General features: G+C 41.2%; 2 protein-coding genes across 2 annotated transcripts; one reads left to right on the forward strand and one right to left on the reverse strand.

Moving 5' to 3' along the window:
• The first annotated feature begins 852 nt into the window (after nt 1–852).
• LOC115790883 (multidrug and toxin extrusion protein 1-like) lies at nt 853–9,818 on the forward strand. The gene is made up of 17 exons (XM_030744883.1): nt 853–976; nt 1,326–1,427; nt 1,664–1,732; nt 1,832–1,980; nt 3,416–3,458; nt 3,568–3,612; nt 3,736–3,833; nt 3,912–4,009; nt 4,103–4,216; nt 4,311–4,378; nt 4,497–4,605; nt 5,900–5,975; nt 6,074–6,143; nt 6,261–6,393; nt 6,491–6,585; nt 6,716–6,808; nt 9,513–9,818. Exons 1-17 carry the CDS (start codon nt 869–871, stop codon nt 9,816–9,818), a joined length of 1,776 nt encoding a protein of 591 aa, XP_030600743.1. The 5' UTR covers nt 853–868.
• Nucleotides 9,819–9,948: 130 nt separating this feature from the next.
• On the reverse strand, nt 9,949–20,998 carry LOC115790781 (multidrug and toxin extrusion protein 1-like). Its single transcript, XM_030744723.1, has 17 exons — nt 20,804–20,998; nt 20,547–20,648; nt 20,381–20,449; nt 20,155–20,303; nt 20,028–20,070; nt 19,340–19,384; nt 18,858–18,955; nt 18,651–18,748; nt 14,423–14,536; nt 14,275–14,342; nt 14,070–14,178; nt 13,696–13,771; nt 13,258–13,327; nt 13,037–13,169; nt 12,775–12,869; nt 12,645–12,687; nt 9,949–10,338 (listed from the first exon to the last, which is right to left on the reverse strand). The coding sequence occupies exons 1-17, from the start codon at nt 20,939–20,941 to the stop codon at nt 10,127–10,129; spliced, it is 1,662 nt and encodes a 553-aa protein (XP_030600583.1). The 5' UTR covers nt 20,942–20,998; the 3' UTR covers nt 9,949–10,126.
• Nucleotides 20,999–21,325: the final 327 nt, after the last annotated feature.

A 21,325-nucleotide genomic window follows, 5' to 3' on the forward strand; every position in this document is an offset into this window, starting at 1 on the left:
AACTGGCATTTCCAGATTGGCAGAGACACAATCTCTCCATCATGTCTTGGGTCTGCCCTGTGGTGGCTTCCTCCTGGTAGGACATACACAAAACACCTTACCTAGGCGAGGTCCAGGAGGCACCACCTCAACTAGCTCCTTTAGATGTGGACGACTTACTAATCCTCCACTGTTCTGCTTGTTTGTCCCGTCCAGTATCAAAGAGATTTATCAATCAAGATATTAAAAAAGAGGTTCTCCCCCAAACACACAAATGTTTATTTTATTAACACAGCCCATTCATGCACTCCTTTTCTATTGTTTGAGGATCTTCGATTGTCACTTTCTTAATTACTGCTTTCAATTTGCTGTGAGTAACAGCTTGGTAACATATTTGATAAGGTATTTCATGTTCCTAGGATGTTGGACTGTTTAGTATTTCCAAAGTTTGTGAAATGCTGCAAAAGATTTTATTATTAGATTGTCTCCAACAATGGTCTGTTTTTTTTTCTTCTTTTCTTTTTTTTGGTTGACCGTGCAAATGTTTGATCTTTACAGTTCTAAAATCCTGATGTTATTATTTTTTGTAAAATTCCCTCAGTTGACATAACCAGAGGTAGTTACTTGTGTTTTACACACGTTTAATCATTGAGATCAAAACATTCTTGCTTTCAAGTCCTCACCCCCATTTTAGTCTTTGTTGTGGTTGCTGAGTGTTTCTTGTCTTCCTTCTCACAATCTCTGTTGTTTCAGCTGGACTTTGTTTAGTTCCAGGGCAGCTGTGGCTGCATCCTTTGCAGTATCCTGGTGAGAAACTAAGACAACGATGTGAGAGTATAGAGAAAGATTTCAGTGGAAGAACATAACATCAGCATCTAGTGCTGTAGACATGGAGGGGTCCAGTGGCAAGCTTTTTTGTTGCAGATGGCTGTGCCACAGGGTTCCTGTGGCCCACAGAGAGGAACTGTACCACATCCTGAAGATGACAGGGCCTCTGGTAAGTACTGGGATTGCTCACGTGCCATGCTCTTTCTTTAACAGATTGTGTAGATTAAGGTTGCCTTTGCTGATGTACACAATAGAACATGACGGCTGGCTTTCCCAAAGAAAAGGTTAAGATGTCGGGAAAACACACTTTCATATCTGAGACAACAGAATTACAAACTATTTGGTCCTGTTTACATGCTGAGTATTGACTGCAAAGACTCTTTTGTAGCTCATTAATCATGAAATAATCTTAATACTATGATAGTTAATTGCAGCTTGCATTTTTTTTTACTGTAATATTACTTGTCACATGATAGCTGTATGACCCCTGCAACATTTTTTGGTATTTATCTTTCTAGCTGCTCTCTCGAATCCTCAATTACCTGCTTCCATTTGTGGTTACAATGTTCTGTGGCCGTTTGGGAAATGACGTGATGGCTGGCTATGGATTAGCTTCTGCTGTAAGTGGTCATCTGTATGCTCCACAGATGTTTGGAGGATAACTTGAGAAACAGAAAAATGAAGAAGTAATTTCAAAGGTGCTGATGGAGGGAAAGGAATTGCTACTTAAGTCACTAAGATAATTCTCTCATGATCACTGGGGAACAGCACTTATGATTTAAGATATGCTCAGTACTTAACACTTGCTCTTATGAGTCATAGAAATTTTGCTTATAATAGTCTACATTCATTTCAGACTATCAATGTTACCACTGCAGCAACAGGATATGGTTTGGGACTAGCGTGTGATACTCTGGTGTCTCAGGTCTGTGAAACTCATTCACCATGATGATATAATACACTGGAATTTTTCAGTGGCTCCAGTTTCTTGCTGCCATCTTTAAAATGCTGATTATCCTGACAGACTTTTGGTGCTAAAAATCTACTCCGCGTGGGCGTGATCCTTCAGCGGGGCATCATCATCCTGTTGTTGTTCTGTCTGCCTTGCTGGGGCCTCCTCATTAATGCCCAGGCCATCCTGTTATGTGTGGGTCAGAATCCCGAGGTGGCAAGGTAAGTACACGGTAACAATGTTGCTACAACTAGTACTAGTAGTTCTCAATTGGTGAATGACACAATGACCTCAACTAATTGTATAAAGTCATTGTCTCTATTTTATTGCATTCATTCTGCTTGACTTATTATATTATTTAGAGAATCTTCAAAAATGTTTTCAGCACACAGTGCATTACCTACATTATAAACTATATATATCAAATATGTCTTATAAGTGGGGTTAGCTGGACTCAGAGTGCTCTGGTTAAAGTCTCAGTTGACCTGCTCCCTGCTGACTCTGGGCTGTTCTCTGTGTTAATTCTCCTTGACCTCATCTCAGCCTTGGATACCGTGGATCACAATATTTTCATCAGTCATTAGCAAAATAGCGTTGCTATCAGTAAACTGGTCCTGGAACAAGAAATTTTTCCAGCCTGATCTTTGAATGCTCCTTTCTCTTGTTGGTGTTTCCCAGGGGTCTCTCATGGATCCCCTTTGATTTACCATCTACATGACATCCCTCAAAAAAATTTGAAAAAGTCAAATTTTGCTGCAACACAGGCAATACACAATTCTGTGTCCCATTAAAACCTAGCACTAATGATGTCTCACATATAAGTAATTGCATATCTGACATTAGTAACCAGATGCCCAAAAAATTTCTAAAACTAAATGAGTAAAATGGAAATAATTATAATTACATCTTTCCTCTATTTGGGGCCTCATACAGTATCAAAAAATATCTGCAACCTAGAGGTAATCTTGGACTCCAAACTCTCTTTTCATACACAGGCTTCTAAAGTTATGCAGTCCTGTTACATTTATCTTTGACAGATATCGTTCCCATTTCATTTCAATTAAGGTCGCCCATGCTTCTATTTCCTCCAGAACTGACTTTGGCATCAGTCATCGTAACAGACATAAGCTACAATTAATTCAAATTCCTGCTGCCAAGCTTTTAACGCCTAATAAAATAAGCAACCACTTTACACCAGCCCTTGCAGCCCTTCACTGGCTACCTGTCAGTTTTAGAATTGATTTAAAGATTTTACTGCTGGTTTTTAAAACCGTACATCTGCAAACTACTGACTCCACATGAGCCTGTAACCTGGTTTAAATTTCTTCCTAAAACCTATTTTTATAGTTTGACTATAAAAACCAATTCCTTCTAGAAATGTTTGCCTAGTTTTAATGTATAGGATTGTATGAGTGTTTGTTTGAATTTGAAACTGCTTTTAATTCTACTGAAGTTATTTTTTTATTTGCTGTTTAGCATTTTGTCCTAAAAAGTACCGCACTCACATTCACTTATTCATTTTTTTTTATTTTAAAAAGGCCATATTTTTTCATAAATGGAACATTTTTAAATTTCCAAATAATACTCTCAAGTCACCCGTAAAATAAATGAGATTAACCCGATCACTACTTTTTCACTCGAACCTTATATTTTCAGAATAGCACAGCTGTATATTACAGCTTTCCTTCCTGCTGTACCAGTAAGTTACTACTTTTCTCTAAGCTTAATGCAAAAGTTTTAACAAATGTTTGACAGTTTCTGTGCTATGCAATTAATTATCACCTTATTCAAGTGATCTTGTTCTCTAGGCAATGTTTCTGCATCATCTTCAGGTGTCTTACCTGCAGAATCAGGTCAGTTTCTCTATGCTGATCCCATACTAGTTTTTATGAATGTTGTAAATGTTCCTGAAACAAATTTTAATGGGAAAGCTTTAGATAAGTGGCAGTCTCACTGACTCCTGTTTGTGTGCTCAGGGAATTATACTGCCACAAATGTACACTGCTGCTCTGGCAAACATAGCAAATGTGGTGACAAACTATACTTTTCTTCACTGGCTGGATCTGGGTGTTGGGTAGGTCAACTCACACACACACCATCAAATCTGAATAAACAGACTTCACACACTGATATCAACCTAAATGTCTTGCAGTGGATCTGCAGCAGCAAATACTCTGTCTCAGATTTACATCTGTGCTCTTCTGTTTGCTTACATTTGGTGGAAGAAGCTTCATGTAACAACATGGGGAGGTATACTTAGAATGCTGAGGAGTTTTTAATCTCATGGACCATATTGCTCTTTCCCCAAGTTTCATATAAATGAGTGTTTCTCGCCCCCTGCAGGCTGGTCTGTAGAATCACTGCAGGACTGGGGCTCCTACATGAAGCTGGCCATTCCCAGTACATTAATGAAGTGCTTTGAGTGGTGGGTTTATGAGTTTGGGGGATTCTTTGCAGGTAATCCTCTTTTTTTCCCCTCTTTTAGATGATCTCAGATCAGCTAAGAAATCTAAGTCATGCCTGTTCTTTCATCTTTGTCTGTAATGATCAGGAATGCTGAGTGAAGATGAGCTGGCAGCCCAGCATGCTGTCATAATGGTGGCTTTCATAACATATATGGTATAGTACAATCACTGCAAATCAGAGAATTTAATTCTGCCTTTAAAACCTTTCTTTAAATGCTTTTGAGCCCCCTAAGATCAAACCTTTTCCTTTTTTCATAATGATAAATCCATAGTTCCCTCTTGGTATTCAGGCTGCAGCGTGTGCCCGGGTGGGTAATGCTCTTGGTGCAGGAGACACTGACAGGGCACTCCTAACCAGCAAGATGTCCCTCACTCTTGCAGGTCAGTTAGAAATGGATCATGGTTTAGATTAGCTTTTTTTTTTTTATGAAGTTTTATTGCCATGTGGGTGAACAAGTTCACACATTGGAAATTGCAGTTACAGAACACCATCCAAATACACAAACACAACACACATAGGGGGATATGTGTCCTCGGGTCATGCAGCCGTTTACTTGCGGCGCTACCTTTGGCAGGAGGAGAAAACAACACATCATGGGGAAGTTAGGTTAAAAAAAAAGTCATCTGGTACAGTGCTCAAAAGAGCACTATACCAGGGTCCAGAAAAAACCACCTTAGCAAAGCATTTGCACATGTAAAGCAAGGACAGCGGCGGTAGGTGAGGTCAGGTCAGGAGGGGATGCAGACGGAGACGAGAGGTGGGGGCATTGTGGAGCCAGATGCCAGGTTCCAGCCAAAACAGTTTGCTGATAGTGGTGGAATTTCATCAGCGGCCGTGATACACCAGACCCAGCTTCACAAGTCACAACGCGGAGTGGGGGAGAGAGCAGCCGCACACAGTGCCCTGGAGAGAGATATGGTTGCCAACCCAAGGCCGGCAGGGGAGCCGAATTCCTGATAACAAATGTTGTTTTGGAACAGGCTGCTTGTTTTTCCAACAGCCTTCAGTCTTACTGGGAAACCATTCAAAAATCCAATATTCCAAATTCGTTGATTGCCGTCCTCACTGTGCAGAACCGAACTATATCTCCTGATCTAACCCCTCTCGCCTGCGAGCTCGCTAATCTTGCGGCTCAGGTCCACCAGGCTTTGAGTCTGAGTTTGTACGGCTCTGCTCAGCCCCTCCACCTGGGTCGGCAGCCTCTGCAGATGTCGAACCGCCGTCCAGATTTTCTTAATTTGCCAGTAAAGCAGGTATCCACCGAGCCCAAACAGAGAGGATACTGCTACCAAAAAGCCGAATATGTAGGCGTCTTCCACGTCTTCCACTCCAAGGGCCGAGAAGCACACAGGTCTCCACGAGCTCCAAGAGTCGATGACGTATCCAACCGGGTCTGTTCCACTCGGACACGCAGGCTCCCCTGTCCCGGATCTCATAGTGGAAAAAATTCGATCAATGATGGAGAATGCCCAGTTAGCCAGATCCATGGTTCAATCTTGTTCTTATTCGGACAGTGTGTAAAAGACGCTCTCACAGCAAGCAGCAAGCGGAGAGATGGGGAGGGCAGGGAGAGAGAGATAGTGCGACCGTCTCCGACAAGAGCAGGAAGAGATGGTTGAGTGCTTCCCAGCACTCAACCATCGTTATTCAGATTTCAAAACTCTTGTTTTCCAGGTAGCATTGCAGTTGTTGAAGGACTTGTCCTTGGCTCCATCAAAACAGTGATTGGCTTCATCTTCACCTCAGATGAGTGAGTTCAGCTGCATTCACATTCCAATAATAGTAATGCTCCTAAATACTGTTGTTGGCAAAGATCTGCAAAATTTTAATGAAACCTTGTTCTTTCAGGAAGATCATAGGTCTGGTCTCACAGTTGATGAATGCTTACTGTTTCCTTCAGTTCTTTGATGGTCTCGTGGTGAGTTTTACAGTTAAATTTGGCTGCACACGTGTATCTGTATTATCCTACTAAAAGCATGCCTAGTAAGTCTAATATAAAATTGATCTTTCCACAAGTTTGTCTCTTTCATTCCAGTGTGTGTGCACAGGCATTTTCTTGGGCACAGGGAAACAGAAGATTCCAGCTGTGGCTAATTTCATTGGATACTACTGCATAGGGCTTTCCCTAAGTGTCACTTTAACATTTGTTGCAAAACTAAGAGTTTTGGGTAATTGTACAGAGCGATTGTTTCTTGTAATTTCCTAAAAGCGGTTTTTCAAGTGAAGTTTGTCATGCAGTTAAATAATTTATCATTTCCTCTGCAGGATTTTGGCTTGGACTGCTTGTTTGTGTCATTTTACAGTCTACCTTCTACATTATTGTCATCTTTAAGCTAAATTGGGAGCGAATCACTGAGGAGGTATCATATACAGTACCAATCAAGATAATGCAGTGTCCCTAAGTGTTACTTAGACATCAATTTTTACTTGTTTCCTAGTCAAAAATGAATCTATAAATCTATTACTTACATTGAGTTTTCATATTTTCAGGCTGTGAAACGTGCTCAGAAAAATCCTTCATTATTAAGCACAGCTGCTATGACAGATACTGTGGATAACAGCACCGCTGATCAAACAAGTAATGTGAGTCTAAGTGGCAATTAAAGTCATTACTAGCAAAAGTGAATCTACATTTCTTGATATAGTTTCATTTTTCTTAATTTGTTCTCATCCATCCATCCATGCTTATCTGGGGCAGGGTCGTAGGGGCAGCAGCCTAAGCAGAGAAGCCCAGACTTCTCTCTCCTGTATTTATTCCTGGGACACCAACAGGCATCCTAGTCAGATGCTCAAACCACCTCAACTGGCTCCTTTTGATGTGGAGGAGTAGTGGCTCTACTCTGTGCGTCTTCTGAATGACTGCACTCCTCACCCTATTTCTAAGGGACAGGTCAGACTCCCTTCAGAGGAAGCACATTTCTGCTGCTTATATCAGTGACCACCCACTACCCAAAGCTTGTGACCATAGCTGAGGGTGCAGCATCTGCATCACTCCAGCTGAGGACCATGGCCTGAGACTTAGTGGTGCTAATTCTCATACCAGCTGCTTCACACTCAGCTGCCAACCATTCCAGTGCGAGCTGGAGACCACTACCCGATGAAGCCAAATGGACTGCATCATCCACAAAAAGCAGAGATGAGACTCTGAGGCCACTGAAGCAGAAGCTTTCTGCCACTTGACTACGCCCAGAAATTCTGTCCATAGAAACTATGAACAAAATCAGTGACAAAGGGCAGCCCTGGTGGTGCCCAACACCCACAGGAAACAAGTCAGACAGACCAAGCTCTTGCTGCGGTTGTACAGGGACTGAATAGACTGCAACAATGGGCCAGACACCACATACTCCTGCAGCACTTCCCACCAGATACCCTGAGGGATGCGGTCCAATGATTTCTTTAAGTCCACAAAGCATACGTAGACTGGATGGGCGAACTTCCACACACACTTGAATATCCTTGAGAGGATAAAGAGCTGGTTCAGTGTTCCGGGACCAAGACAAAAACTGCATTGTTCCTCTTGAATTTGAGGTTTGACTAACAGATAGACCCTCCTTTCCTGCACCCAGGCATAGGCCTTCCTGGGGAGGCTGAGGAGTGTGATTCCCCAATAGTTGGAGCACACCCTCCAGTCCCCCATCTTAAAGGCGGGGACCACCACCCCAGTCTGCCAATCCAATGGCCCTGCTCCAGATGTCCATGTGAAGTTGCAGAAGCACGTCAACCAAGACAGCCCTACAACATCCAGAGCCTTAACGAACTCAGGCTGAATCTCATCCAACCCAGGGGCTCTGCCACCAAGGAGTTGTTAGTGACCTCTCCCCCGGTGATGGTCAAGTCGTCCCCCTCATCCCCAGACTCTGCTTCTGCTACAGAAGATGTGTCTATGGGACTAAGGCGGTCCTTGAAGTATTCCTTTCACTGCCTGACTATAGCCTCAATTGAAGTCAGCACTACTCCACGTGCACTATGTACTGTGTGAGTAGAGCACTGCTTTCCCCTCCTGAGCTGCCTGACAGTTTGCCAGAATTGTTTCAAGGCTGTCCAAAAGTCTTTTTCTGTGGCTTCACCGAACTCTTCCCACATTTGAGTTTTTACTTCGGCACCACCTGAGCTGCGTTCAGTTTGGCTTGCTAGTACCTGTCAGCTGCCTCTGGAGTCCTATCAGGCTTGGTAAGTCTTGGTAAGCTCGATGGCTCCCTTCACCTTCGGTGTCCACCATGGGGTTCAGGGATTGCCACCGTAATAGGGACTGACCACCTTGCCAGCTGCAGCTCTGTGCAGCAGCCTCAACAATGGAGGTGCAGAACATGGTCCATTTGGACTCAATGTCCTCAGCCTACCTCGGAGTGCTGTTAAAGTTCTGTCGAAGGTGGGAGTTGAAGATTTTGCAGACTGGGGCCTCTGCCAGATGTTTCCAGCACACCTTTACTATGCGTTTAGCTGGGTCAGGTCTGTCCAGCACCCTTCCCTGCCACCTGATCCAACTCACCACCAGGTGGTGATCAGTTGACAGCTCAGCTCCTCTCTTCACCCGAGTGTCCAGAATATCCAGCTGCAGAATTGATGATACAATTACAAAAATCGATCATCGACCAGCAATCTAGGGTGTTCTTAATTTTCACTTATAATTTCTTTTCCTCAATTTTTTACATATAAATGATACTGTGCAAAATTATTTCTTTATAGTTTGCTTTTATGAAGCCAGTTTTTTTGTTTGTTTTTTTTTAAGTGGGATCAAATAATAGGTTTTCTGAAGGGTTTTCATTTTTTTTTTTGACATTAGCTGCTTTACTCATTTCAGTCCTTGTACCTGACCATTTTCAGAGTAGTTTTTTTAAAATTTATTGTTAAGCCACTTAACACTTACCTATGAATCATGCAAGTGTAAACAAATCATCTAACTCAAGTGATAAACCTGCACAAGAGCAAAGAACCTATTTTAAACTGTATCTAAAATGTATCTGCACTAATTTTCCTAGAAAAAATATAAAGAAAAGAGGAGAATTGCACTTTTGCACAGTAATGTATTGCATGTTGCAGTGGTGGATGCTCATATTCAACACAGCAAATTTTTCAAATTATATAGTCAGAATGTGTGTAAGTAAACCCTGTATGCTAAAAGCTCAGGTTTCAGACTGCTCTTCATGCTTGACAGATTTCAGACAGACTTTTTCCCTCCTGTTCTTAGAGTTGCATAATGTCAGTGAGTGTAGACATCCTTCATAAACAAGCTTGTGAACACAGCAGCTCGAACAACTTGCTTGTGTTTTTGTTTTGTTTTTCTCAGCTGATGGATGGCTATATGTCTGTGAGCACTGAGTGCCAAGATAGGACCACTGTGGCCCAAGATCCAGATGCGACAGAGAAGCTGAAGGGCAGCCATCTCTCAATCACCCAACTGATCCTCAGGCGAGGCCTCACTATGTTTGCTGCAGTTGCACTTCTTGCTGTTGGAGCAGGTGTTCACTTCCTTGTGCCTTTGCCAGAAACCCTCTCTGCAAAGACCAACTCTACCTTTGACTCAATCAACACTACGTATACTGCTGATCGAAATTTCTCCATCATGTTGGTGCCAAATGAAGAGTCAGAGTAAAGCAAAGATAATCACAATGATTCTGTTTAATGTTTTAAGCACAGAGAGACTGAGACTGTCATGTCAAGCCATTTTTAGTTTGACTCATTTATTAAATACTCTTCTCATTTAAGAGGAATATATTGCTTATACTGATTTATCGATAGACCCCTCTTTCATTTTCTGCTCATCTGCCTTAGGGCCTGCTTGTGACCTCTGTTACTGCCTGCTTTGCAATGCAAATGCTTGCATATTACTGAGCCCTCCTGGCAAAGCAGCACTGGAGGCTTGGGAGTTATTTCACTGAATAAGTTTGACCTTATTCATAATCAGGTAGCCAAGTTGATTATTAGCAGATTTAAAATAATACCAACAGCCAAGATGAACAGCATGGCAGCCAGAGCCAGGCCCCTACGCAGAACCAGAGTTCTGTAAGAGAGCTCCACTTCAGCTGATCTCACTGCAGGTTCCTCCTCAGTATCCATCAGGTCAAAGGTGTCTGCTTGAACCTCTGAGTTCCCAGAGTCATCTGGTTGGGTACCTGGACATACATATGCAAATGTTCTATGTATGGGATCATACAATTATTATTTTTATTCCAAAATCTTTTTTGTAATTTGTCTAAGTTTTATACCTTAATCACTGTATAATCAATATCCAAAGTTGCTATATTGTTTTTTATAGTTCCAGCTGCTGATCCAAGTGAGTGCTTTTGGACTGTGCTGCTATGTTGTGTTTTGTGACTGACATTAAGAGTTAAAAAGACCATGAAATCTTACTAACACAACATTTTGGAAGCCCACAATCCTTTGCTGGAGACATTACAGTATGTTCAAATATTGGTACAAGAGCCAATTTAGGAAAATGTGAATTTCTCAAGAGAATAGACGAGGATTTATTCATTCCACAGCTAAAAAAGTAGATAGAGATGACAATAATCATTTAACATGGAGAGAAGGTAAATGGGTAAAAAAATTAATTGTTGTGGAATTTTTCTACAATAAAGAACTCCCACACACACACACACGCACAAAAAAAGGCTTTCTGGGTTATTTTGACTGGCAGTTGGGCTCAGTAGACCATCAATTAAGTTTTCAGCCATTGATGGCAGTTTTTTTTTTTTTTAAACCAGTAAATGGGCCATCAAGTAGAGATTCAAAGCTGCTTTTTACTGATGTGCTTAAGTATTCTCACACTATATTATGGACGTTAAAGGCCCCACACTGTTGTATTTAGTTTATTTTAATGAAAATGCTAAACTAAACTAAAATGAATTGTATTTTTTTTAAGTAAATATACTAATTAGCTATTGATTAGACATTTTACTGATCTCCTTAGGGCTAAAATGGTAAGTCACACATAATTGATCATTTTAAATCTATTCTCTTTTAAATAATTGTACAGCATTTGTACCACACAAACATTACTTATTCTGATTGTTTAGCAAATACCAATTTGCAGACATCAACTTGGACTTTGAGAGTTTTATACTTTTAGACCCCTCATTGCACAATCTTCACTGAATGAAAGCAAATGATGATTAAAAAAATGTTTGATGATGTTTATGAGTCTGGATTTTAATCTTCAGCAGACATTCAGTAATGACATTGACTATTATTTTGAGCTCAGACCACAATTCTATTGGCCATAATCTTATTCAGATAAAAGAAGACTAGACCAATCACTGAAGTCAGAATGCATGGACCAAAAGTCCAAGATTAGTAACCCAGTGAGTAAGCCTATAGCACAGGTGATATGCAGCAATTACAGTGCTTGTGAGTCAGCATGATTCATGTACAAGCTTTTACAAGTGTTAACTGTATTTACTGCATCACCCAGATTGTGCTTTTATTTGTTTACTATGTCTACAACCACTAAAGCACTTTTAATGTTATATGCAAAGGGTATAGTGCAAATCAGACCATTTGTTTTAAAAGGCAGGAAAGATCCTCGCTTTTGTTAAATATTAAAAGGAGTGGTGGCATGATGCCTTTTCCAAACCATAACCTTTCCTTCACTCAGCACTACATTTTATTGTTGCCTGAACTTAACAAATGCAGTTTGCAGCACGTGAATTCCCATCAGTAGTGACTGTAGAGTCAGTTGAGGCCCTAGGCAAAAATTCACAGCGGACCTAGGTGAAAATGCCCCTCCAACTAGCGTTCATCACCATTATGTTATAAATGATATGAGGACGATGACCACTTTCCCTTGTTGTCATTAAATTTGTTTAAACAGAATTAAGCAAGCCACTTGCAACAGGAGTGGAGACAGGTGGGCCCCCTTAGGGAGATCAGGTCTCTCCTACTGTCATTGCAACCTTTCCATATTATCACTGCTGTGGTTTAAAGCTTGCCAGCTTTCAGGGGCCTATTGATAGCCTGCCTTGCCTGGTGACAAGCAGTGCCTCTGGTTCCACTTTCCAATGTCAAAAACCCATATCTTGTATGTTTCCCAAGCATTAGACTAACACCCCCGTGATGACAAAAACAAAAAACCAACATTAAGAGGAGGTGAAAAAGGACGGCCAATATGTCGATTTTGAGTAAAAACTGGGTAAACATATGACAATTTCATTGGGCTACCACAGAGTCCAGAGTCCTGTTGGAAGAATATCATGAAATTTGCACTTTCTAGCTTCATTGTAGAGATTTTAGAAGAAAAGAAGCTGCAAAATATTTGTGAATAATGTAGAGACATAATTCAAATGCACAAACAAGATTCATCCCACTCACTAGACTTAGAATGGCATCTTTTAAACTCAGTCAATCCTGTATCTCTCTTGCTGTTCTGCTTCCATGCTTTTTAGTCATGTTAACTTATACTTTGCTGGAAACTCTCCCATACCTGTGTCTGTGGAGCTTCCACGCACTCCTGCTCTGACCTGAGCCTGCAAGAAAAACAGTGTGTGATCCTTTATTCATACAGAAACTGCCAAAGACCACTCAAAATGAAATATTTATCCCTAAACACAAACCTCAACTGTGACCCTTTTCCAGTTCATTTTTATCAAATAGAAAATCAGGACGAAACACTGCAGGAACACACAAGTTAACAAGCCTGTCCACAGACCTGAGGAAAACAAAAAGTATTTTTTTGTAAGAGAAGGAAGGAGCTGTTGATGGTGTCACAGAAATCTAACTGAAAAAAAAAGGACTGTGGGGACAAAAAAAGGCCAGTCAGGCAACAATGTGGATACAAACAGCTGAAGGTTAAAAACATCTCTGCCACAATCTTACCCTTGATTCCTAATTTGGCTGCAAACATCAGTGACACTCCAATCGGAAAGCCAACACCATAATATCCCAAAATGTTGCAAATAGCTCCAACTTTCTGTTTACCTGCTCCTCTTATTATACCACCCACGGCAGCCTAGTCACGCAGAAAGGATAAAGACATGGTTAGGCACCCACATACGCACTTCATGACATGTTTCGTGAGTACAGTGGCAGATACTCACAGATGTTGCATCTAGTAGAATGAAAGGAGCATAAAAAGATATGACATCAGAAACTCTTTGCCTGATTTGTCTGAATGAAGAGAGTCAAAATTTACAATGTGATACTGTTGAGTTTGGAAAAGTTAGAGCAACAGCATGTTTTTGTATATTTGAGCCTGGTGCACTGTTATACTATTCTACTGTTTTTTAACATAAGAGAAATGTGTAAAGAGTTATCAGTATAACTGAGTGCAACTATCATAAACTTTTATGTCAATTCAATATAAATGGATTATATAAGCAAAGCTGGGCAGTGGCTAATGTACTGGCAAAAGGTCATTTATGAGGCCTGCTCTCTCCCTGATGCAAACTGCATATGTAACTATAACCCATGCTGGTGTCCTTTTTATACAGTAACAAGAATGGTGATTACAAAACCCCATAAAATTATATACGTACTCATCATATGTAAAGACGTAAGAGATGTGGTCCTTTAGGCCCCCAATGAGAGCTGCCAAACATACAGACACTGACACTGTGGTAAAGACAGAAACATAATGAAATAAATATGAACCTTCTTTGGCAGCAACATGCCGTACGAATCTTTTTCTCAGAGTATCTAAACTCTTGCTCAAGGGCACCTCAGAGGTACATAAAGAGAACTGAGAATATTCATGTTCTCTGCTCATGTTCAAAATCTCCAAGTTACTTTTGTACTTCCTTCTTCAGAGAAATTGGGATTACGTAACATTAAGTGAAGTACTGACTTTAAAATATTTTTAAATGACAGACATTAACATACCACAAAGAAATAAGCATTGAAGCATACTGACCTGCACAGAACATTGATGTTTTAGCAGACAGCTTGGCCTGCTCTGTTTCTCCACCTCCCAAAGCATTTCCAACTCTTACGCTGCCCGCTATGCTGAAACCCATGGGGAACTAACAACAAAAATACTATAAATTCGAGCTACATTGGATGGATGAACTGTGATTAATCTCACACAATGTTTTTTTTTTCCACATCAAAGAGCTCACCATGTACGCAACATTTGCCAGTTCATACACAACTGCTTGAGCTCCAAGTTCCACTTCACTTATGAGACCTGTCAATGACAGATAACTGTTAGATTTCATAGCAGCTTTTATTCAAACAAAAGCACCCTGAAGTGGCCTGTGACAGTACCTGCCAGAAAGCCTCCAATCTCATATGTCCACCATTCAACACATAGCATGACCATGCCAGGGATAGCCAAGCGGATGTATGAGCCCCAGTCCCTGAGGCACTCTCGAGACCAACCTGTTATAGTGGGGGGTTAACAATTCCAAATGTGTATTAATAATAAAGTTCAAGCAAAAAATAATAAATGAAATACTATTATAAACATTCTGTCAAAACAAATAGTAGTCATACAATAAATCAATAAATCTCATTAGCACAGATATAGCACAGAAATAGCCCTTCTAAGAGTCTAATGATCTGCTTTTAAGACTTGATTCTGGTATTTCCTCGTGCTCCTGGAACTGAATGCAGACTTTGACATTGTAGATCACAGTATTCTTCTGTCACGGCTTGAATCATGTGTGGGTATTAAAAGGTGCAGCCCTTAAATGGTTCTAGTCATATTTGTCAGATAGGAGTTTCTGTGTCCATTTAGGACAGTATTCATCATCTGTGTTCCCACTTAGTTGTGGAGTACCTCAGGGTTCTCTGTTGGGTCCCATTCTTTTCTCTTTATATATTCTTCCCTTGGGTTCCATTTTTAAAAAGCATAACATCTCCTTTCATTGTTTTGCAGATGATCTACAGATATATTTACCTTTAAAATCTAACCTCTTTCCAAGCACTAGTGAACTGTCTGAGAGGCGTACAATCATGGCTGGAGATAAACTTCCTCAAACTGAACAAAAGCAAAACAGAAATGATTTTACTTGGGCAACCACAGTTGCTTAGCCTCCTACCGCCATCTGGTTGCAAGAAACCTGTGATTTTTGATGGTGCTTTAAAATCTGATAAACAGATTAGCTCTGTTGTTAAAATGAGCTTTCAATTAAGGTTCCTTAGCAGGGTGAAGGCCTACCTCCTGCCACATGACTTTGAGAGAATAATTCATGCTTTAATTACCTCTCATTTAGACTATTGTAACTCTTTATATATTGGCTCTGATTAGTCATTACTTCGTCACCTGCAAGCTGTTTAAAATGCAGCAGCTCACCTTTTGACAGGAAAGAAATGGTGTGATCACATTACATCCATATTGGCCTCATTACACTGGCTTCCAGTCCATTTGGGGATCGAGTTAAAAATTTTATTACTTCTTTTTAAAAGGTTTGACTAAGAATGCATCCGTTAGTCGAACCTCGGATTCAGGAGGAAAAATGCGATTTTCGTCCTGGTCGTGGAACACTGGACCAGCATTTTATCCTCTCAAGGATATTCGAGTGTGCGTGGGAGTTTGCCCAACCAGTTTACATGTGCTTTGTGGACTTGGAGAAGGCATTCGACCGTGTCCCTCGGGGTATCCTTTGGGAGGTCCTGCGGGAGTATGGGGTGTCTGGCCTGTTGTTGCAGGCCATTCAATCTCTGTACAACTGCAGTGAGAGCTTGGTCCGTATAGCCGGTAATAAGTTGGACTCGTTTCCTGTGGGTGTTGGACTCCGTCAGGGCTGCCCTTTGTCACCGATTCTGTTCACAATTTTTATGGACAGAATTTCTAGGCGTAGCCAGGTGGCGGAAAGCTTCCTCCTTGGTGGCCTCAGAGTCTCATCTCTGCTCTTTGCAGATGATGCGGTCCTGTTGGCTTCATCAGGGGGTGGCCTCCAGCTCGCAGTGGAATGATTCGCAGCCGAGTGTGAAGCGGCGGGCATGAGAATCAGCACCTCTAAGTCTGAGGCCATGGTCCTCAGCCGGAAAAGGGTGGAGTGCCCTCTCCGGCTCAGGAACGAGTTCTTGCCCCAAGTGGAGGAGTTCATGTATCTCGGGGTCTTGTTCACGAGTGATGGGAAAAGGGAGCGGGAGATCGACAGACGGATCGGGCTGCTTCTGCAGTGATGCGGACGCTGCACTGGTTTGTCGTGGTGAAGAGGGAGCTTAGTGTAAAAGCGAAGCTCTCGGTTTACCGGTCGATCTACGTTCCTACCCTCACCTATGGTCACGAGCTTTGGGTAGTGACCGAAAGAATAAGATCGCGAATACAAGCGGCAGAAATGAGTTTCCTTCGAAGGGTGGCTGGCCTCTCCCTTAGAGATAAGGTGAGGAGTGCGGCCATCCGGGAGGGGCTCAGAGTAGAGCCGCTGTTCCTCCACATCGAAAGGAGCCAGTTGAGGTGGCTCGGGCATCTGATTAGGATGCCTCCTGGCCGCCTCTTGGGTGAGGTGTTCCGGGCATGTCCCACCGGGAGGAGGCCCCGTGGTAGACCCAGGACACGCTGGAGAGATTATATCTCTCGGCTGGCCTGGGAACACCTTGGGGTCCCTCCGGATGAGCTGGAGGAGGTGGCTGGGGAGAGGGAAGCCTGGGCTTCTCTGCTTAGGCTCCTGCCCCCGCGACCCAGCCCCAGATAAGCGGAAGAGAATGGATGGATGGATGTTTTTAAAAGTTTAAATTGTTTGGCACCTTGTTAATTATGTGAACTTTTGAAATCCTACACTCCTACCAAAGCACTGAGGTCTATGAACCATCTGCTCTTGAATATGCCTAGATCCAAGCTTAAAAGCAGATGCAATAGAGCCTTTTCAGTGGTGGTGCTAATCTTTGGAACAACTTACCCTTTCACATAAGAGCTACCCAGTCTCTCAATCATTTTAAAAAACTTCTAAAAAGATATTTATTTTTGCTTGCTTTCAGGTCTAGTTGAACTTTTAATTCTGTTTTTATGTAAACACAGCTTTTATTTACCTATTTTATTTTTTAAATATATTTATTGTTGGTTTAGCAACTTATGAACAGTATATATTTTGTATAATCAGTACAGCACATTGGTCAACAGTATAGCACTTTGGTTTAAATGTGCTATAGAATTAAACCTCGACTTGACTTGACTCTGTTCATCTCTCAGTCTGCTTTTCCAACTATCAAATTGTTAAAGTGGACCCATTATGTTCTATAGTTTTTGACTCCACTAGTGTACCTTTGCTTGATTCTTCTTCTTCTTTCAGCTGCTCCATTTAGAGCTCACCACAGGAGATCATCTGCCTCCATTTCACTGTACCTTTAGCATCCTCTTCTGTCCTCCTTCACTACAACCATGAGTCTTCTCTACGGTCTTCCTCTTTTTGGCTCCATATTCAAAATCTCTTGTCCAACACATTCACTATCCCTCAGCTGCACATATCCAAACCCTCTCAGCCTCATTTCTTTAACTTTGTCTCCAAACTGCTCAGTCTGAGCCATCCTGATGTACTCATTTCTAATCCTGTAATCCTAATTGGTCACTCCTAATCTTAACATCTTCAGCTCTAACCATAATTCACAGCAGGTTCTGGAAACCTTCTCTTTCACTCTTGCTATTGTTCTGTCACAAATCCACCCACTCCACACTACCTGCACTCTCTTCTTCAGCTCTCTTGTGAATTGTCCATTGCTTTGGATCTTGATTCTCAGTTTGAAATACTTCTTATCTTATAGTGAGCCTTGGAGCAGTCATTCAGTTGGTCTGAAATAAGCCATATTAGCTCCATTCTCTTTACGGACAACTTTTAACTTCCCTCTGATTGGCTGCCCCTCACAAACAGAAGATTACAACAGCAGGTAGTTTGGACCACCATATTTACAGCCAAAGAGGCGTGCCTGAGATAACTGTATGAGAGAAATCGTTTCTCTTTAACATTATACATATCCAAGAGTTTAAAAAAAAAAAAAAAGAGTCTAAAACAGAGTATTTAGATCAGTCTGAAGTCTGGGCTTTTGCTCACAGGGATAACTTGTACTTATGTTGACATCATTATTTGAAACTGGCCGTGTATAATGTGACCACAGTGTAACTATGATGACAGAAAATAAGGAAAAAGCATAATAGGTCCACTTGTCAGTTCACTCCTACAGCTTGTATTCAGTTTTGACCTTCGGACTCTTATCTGATCATTTGTGAGCCTCATCCACATCTACCTTTCATTAAAAGTCATTACAACCAGCTGCTTGAGTGTTTGTATTTGAGTCCTCCTTTCTGTGCTACACACTAGAACAATGGCAGTATTAATAATAATAACAGTCTTTCTCAGGTACATTTAGGTTTTCTTTAAACTCTTCTAACTAGTTTCTTGTTAGTGGATCATGTATAAACAACTTATTGTATTTTAAATGACATTTTAAATTGTTAAATAATTTCACCTAAGTTGTTCATCTTTGTAAAATATCATTTGAGTTTCTTTTAATATTAAGGATCACCTTTGTCCAATGCACATGCTGTACTCACCTCCCCAAGTGGCCTTATGAAGACCTTTCCATAAGATATAAACAAAGAGAATTCCAGCCATGGAGAACTGGGAAATGGTGTTGGCTATAGCAGAACCTCTGTAAAGATTATTTCATTGTGGGATATTGGTTATATGTGATGATGCCAGATGATACCAGTAAAGATGATACTAATGAAGTCATGTGCAATCCAATCAAACAAACTCACGCAACTCCAAGATTTAACACGAAGAGAACGATGTAGTTGATGAGAGCATTCAGAAGATTGACAGCAAAGCCTGTGATTACCTGTGGCCATATAATGCCCTAAAACAAAAATGCCACAAACTGTTTTAATTTGGCAATATTGAAGTGACAGATCAAATATATGACATCATTAGTTTTCCAACAATATACAGAAGAAAGATGATGCTTTTCCTGTAATAAAAAGCAGTATTTTGCAGTGTTTGTCAAGCAAAGTGAATCACAGTTTTATTGACGTGAAAGAGCTCAGGGAGCCCTGATCTCCTTGCTATCTGCATGTGGACACCATCAATCATTAAACACTTTAGCCAACAAGCCTGGAGACTCACTTACAGCGTATATTTTATTGCATATTTGACCCTCTATTAAACACAATCGGCACTGTTTGCAATCCAAACTATTACCTAATCTATTATTATTATTGGAGATGATCTGGGAGATATTTACCTGGTTTTGCAGATATCTTGTTTCTAATGAGTACATGAATGAAGCCTGGAAAACAAACACAAACACAAACACACACACACACACACACACACACACACACACACACACACACACACACACACACACACACACACACACACACACACACACACACTAAGAACAATAGTCTGACTTACACCTTTTGGAAACATTTTATTCTAATGTGATTCGACTGGGCCTCCTCCCATTTGGTTCAGTAACAGCATGTTACAGATTAAATATTCATGTGGCAGGGTAAGCAGGCAGAGCTGTTCGTAGGCACATCCCAAGCTAAACCAATCAGTAGCTAATTAAAGATTAACCATCATGGAAGGACAGGCCTCTGGTATAGGACCCGAGCTTGGAGGGCAAAATAGAACGCCCGTAGGGGCGAGCTGGGATATATATATAATCCTCCAAGGTGATGGCTGTCAGCGTGTCCCTTTCTCCCACTTCCATGGCTTTCCACATTGTTTGATTTTGTGGCTTTTGTGTTATATTAATTTGCCATTCTTAGGTCAGTCATATATACATAACCTTAGTAAAAATTCATGCATGGCATTCCCTTGTCACCAGGTTGTGACAAACAATTTGGAAGCAGCTGTTATTTAAAAAATAATAAATTAGCCAGTTCACAGATGAACTTTTAGTTTAAGTTAGACATACTTACAGGAAGTGCTGGCATAAAGATCTTCACATACATCTGACACAACCTACAGAGAGATTTTTACCATCAAAATTAACAGGAATCACATTTTTAAAAATCAAGAAGGCGCAAGTGGATTTGGGGAGCTGACCTTGCCACTTCTGGTTCTTGTCTGATTGCCAGCAGGATAGGCTCTGTGTTGATGAGGATGGCCCAACAGGGGAAACAAGCCAGGAGCAAAATGAGGATGGCCCGCTGCAGAATAACTCCAATTTTCAGGAGGTTACCACTTCCAAAGGTCTAAAGGCACAGAACAGTCTAGTCATTTAAGAACTATCAGACCTCACAATAAATTATGATAGGTTGAAAATTCAAACCTGAGAAACCAGAGTATCACATGCCGATGCCAAACCAATACCAATAGATACACCTGTAACATTAATAACCTGAAAATATAGTAGAAAACAATAGCGGCTTGAATATTCATTATTCTAGTGGCTTATTAACTTAAGAATATAAGGCGACTGTGTGAATTTCACTTACTGCAATGGCCAGAGACACTCCTGCCAGCTCTGTCTTCCCCAGATGGCCACAAAATATCGTACTAACGAAACTCACTGAAAAACTCATAAGCTGGGATATCATCTGATGAGGAAAAACAAAATGGGACAACAAAAACACTGTTATTAGTAACGAGTAATTCACAGTGTGAGGGACCTCTATGCTTAAAAGCAACACTGATCACTGATGCCCAAATCCTACAGACTGGACACCCAGAGTCGATGTCATAGAGGACTTACCACTGGTAATGAAAGTTTTGACAGCTCTTTTATTTCGCTCTTGAATCCAACAGGAACCAACATGCGGACCCTCTGGAATAGAAAATATTCCCTCCACGAAGAAATAGGTGCGTTCTCTAGGCCAACACCGGTATCCATGTTTCAGTAGGAGAAAAAAGTATTTCTCTATCCAGCGCTGTATGTTGCTGCTGACCTTAAATCTCAGTCAGTGTGCGACAAGAATGATGAAAGCGGCTGAAAGTTCGAGTGAGAGGAGCGCACGTCAATCACTTCCTGATAGGCAGCTGGTCGTGACGTCGCAAAATGTACAGGGAACTACTCTGACTGCTTTATTTCGACCCTTCAAAGCCTGGGCTTCCAGGACAGTCAACAGTGAATCGTGTCGTTTTGTCTCGTAGAAAGCAACCACATTCACATGAGCGTGTGGGAAACTTTAGGTTTCCTTATTCACGGTATAACCGCGTAAATCTCACATCACGTGTAAAATTTCCATCGGCACAGCAAAAAAGTTGATTACTTATT

The sequence above is a fragment of the Archocentrus centrarchus genome, chromosome 13, assembly GCF_007364275.1.
Source record: "Archocentrus centrarchus isolate MPI-CPG fArcCen1 chromosome 13, fArcCen1, whole genome shotgun sequence".
Lineage (NCBI taxonomy): Eukaryota > Metazoa > Chordata > Actinopteri > Cichliformes > Cichlidae > Archocentrus > Archocentrus centrarchus.

What these genes read in the sequence shown, in the direction of transcription:
- LOC115790883 (XM_030744883.1), top strand. Translation starts at nt 869, where the DNA reads ATGGAGGGGTCCAGTGGCAAGCTTTTTTGTTGCAGATGGCTGTGCCAC. An exon ending in GCTATGGATTAGCTTCTGCT is followed by an intron (nt 1,428 to 1,663) that starts GTAAGTGGTCAT and finishes CATTCATTTCAG; the next exon opens with ACTATCAATGTTACCACTGC. An exon ending in CCGCTGATCAAACAAGTAAT is followed by an intron (nt 6,809 to 9,512) that starts GTGAGTCTAAGT and finishes TGTTTTTCTCAG; the next exon opens with CTGATGGATGGCTATATGTC.
- LOC115790781 (XM_030744723.1), bottom strand. Translation starts at nt 20,941, where the DNA reads ATGGATACCGGTGTTGGCCTAGAGAACGCACCTATTTCTTCGTGGAGG. An exon ending in GAGTGTCTCTGGCCATTGCA is followed by an intron (nt 20,450 to 20,546) that starts GTAAGTGAAATT and finishes CTATATTTTCAG; the next exon opens with GTTATTAATGTTACAGGTGT. An exon ending in AACATCAATGTTCTGTGCAG is followed by an intron (nt 13,772 to 14,069) that starts GTCAGTATGCTT and finishes TCTTTACCACAG; the next exon opens with TGTCAGTGTCTGTATGTTTG.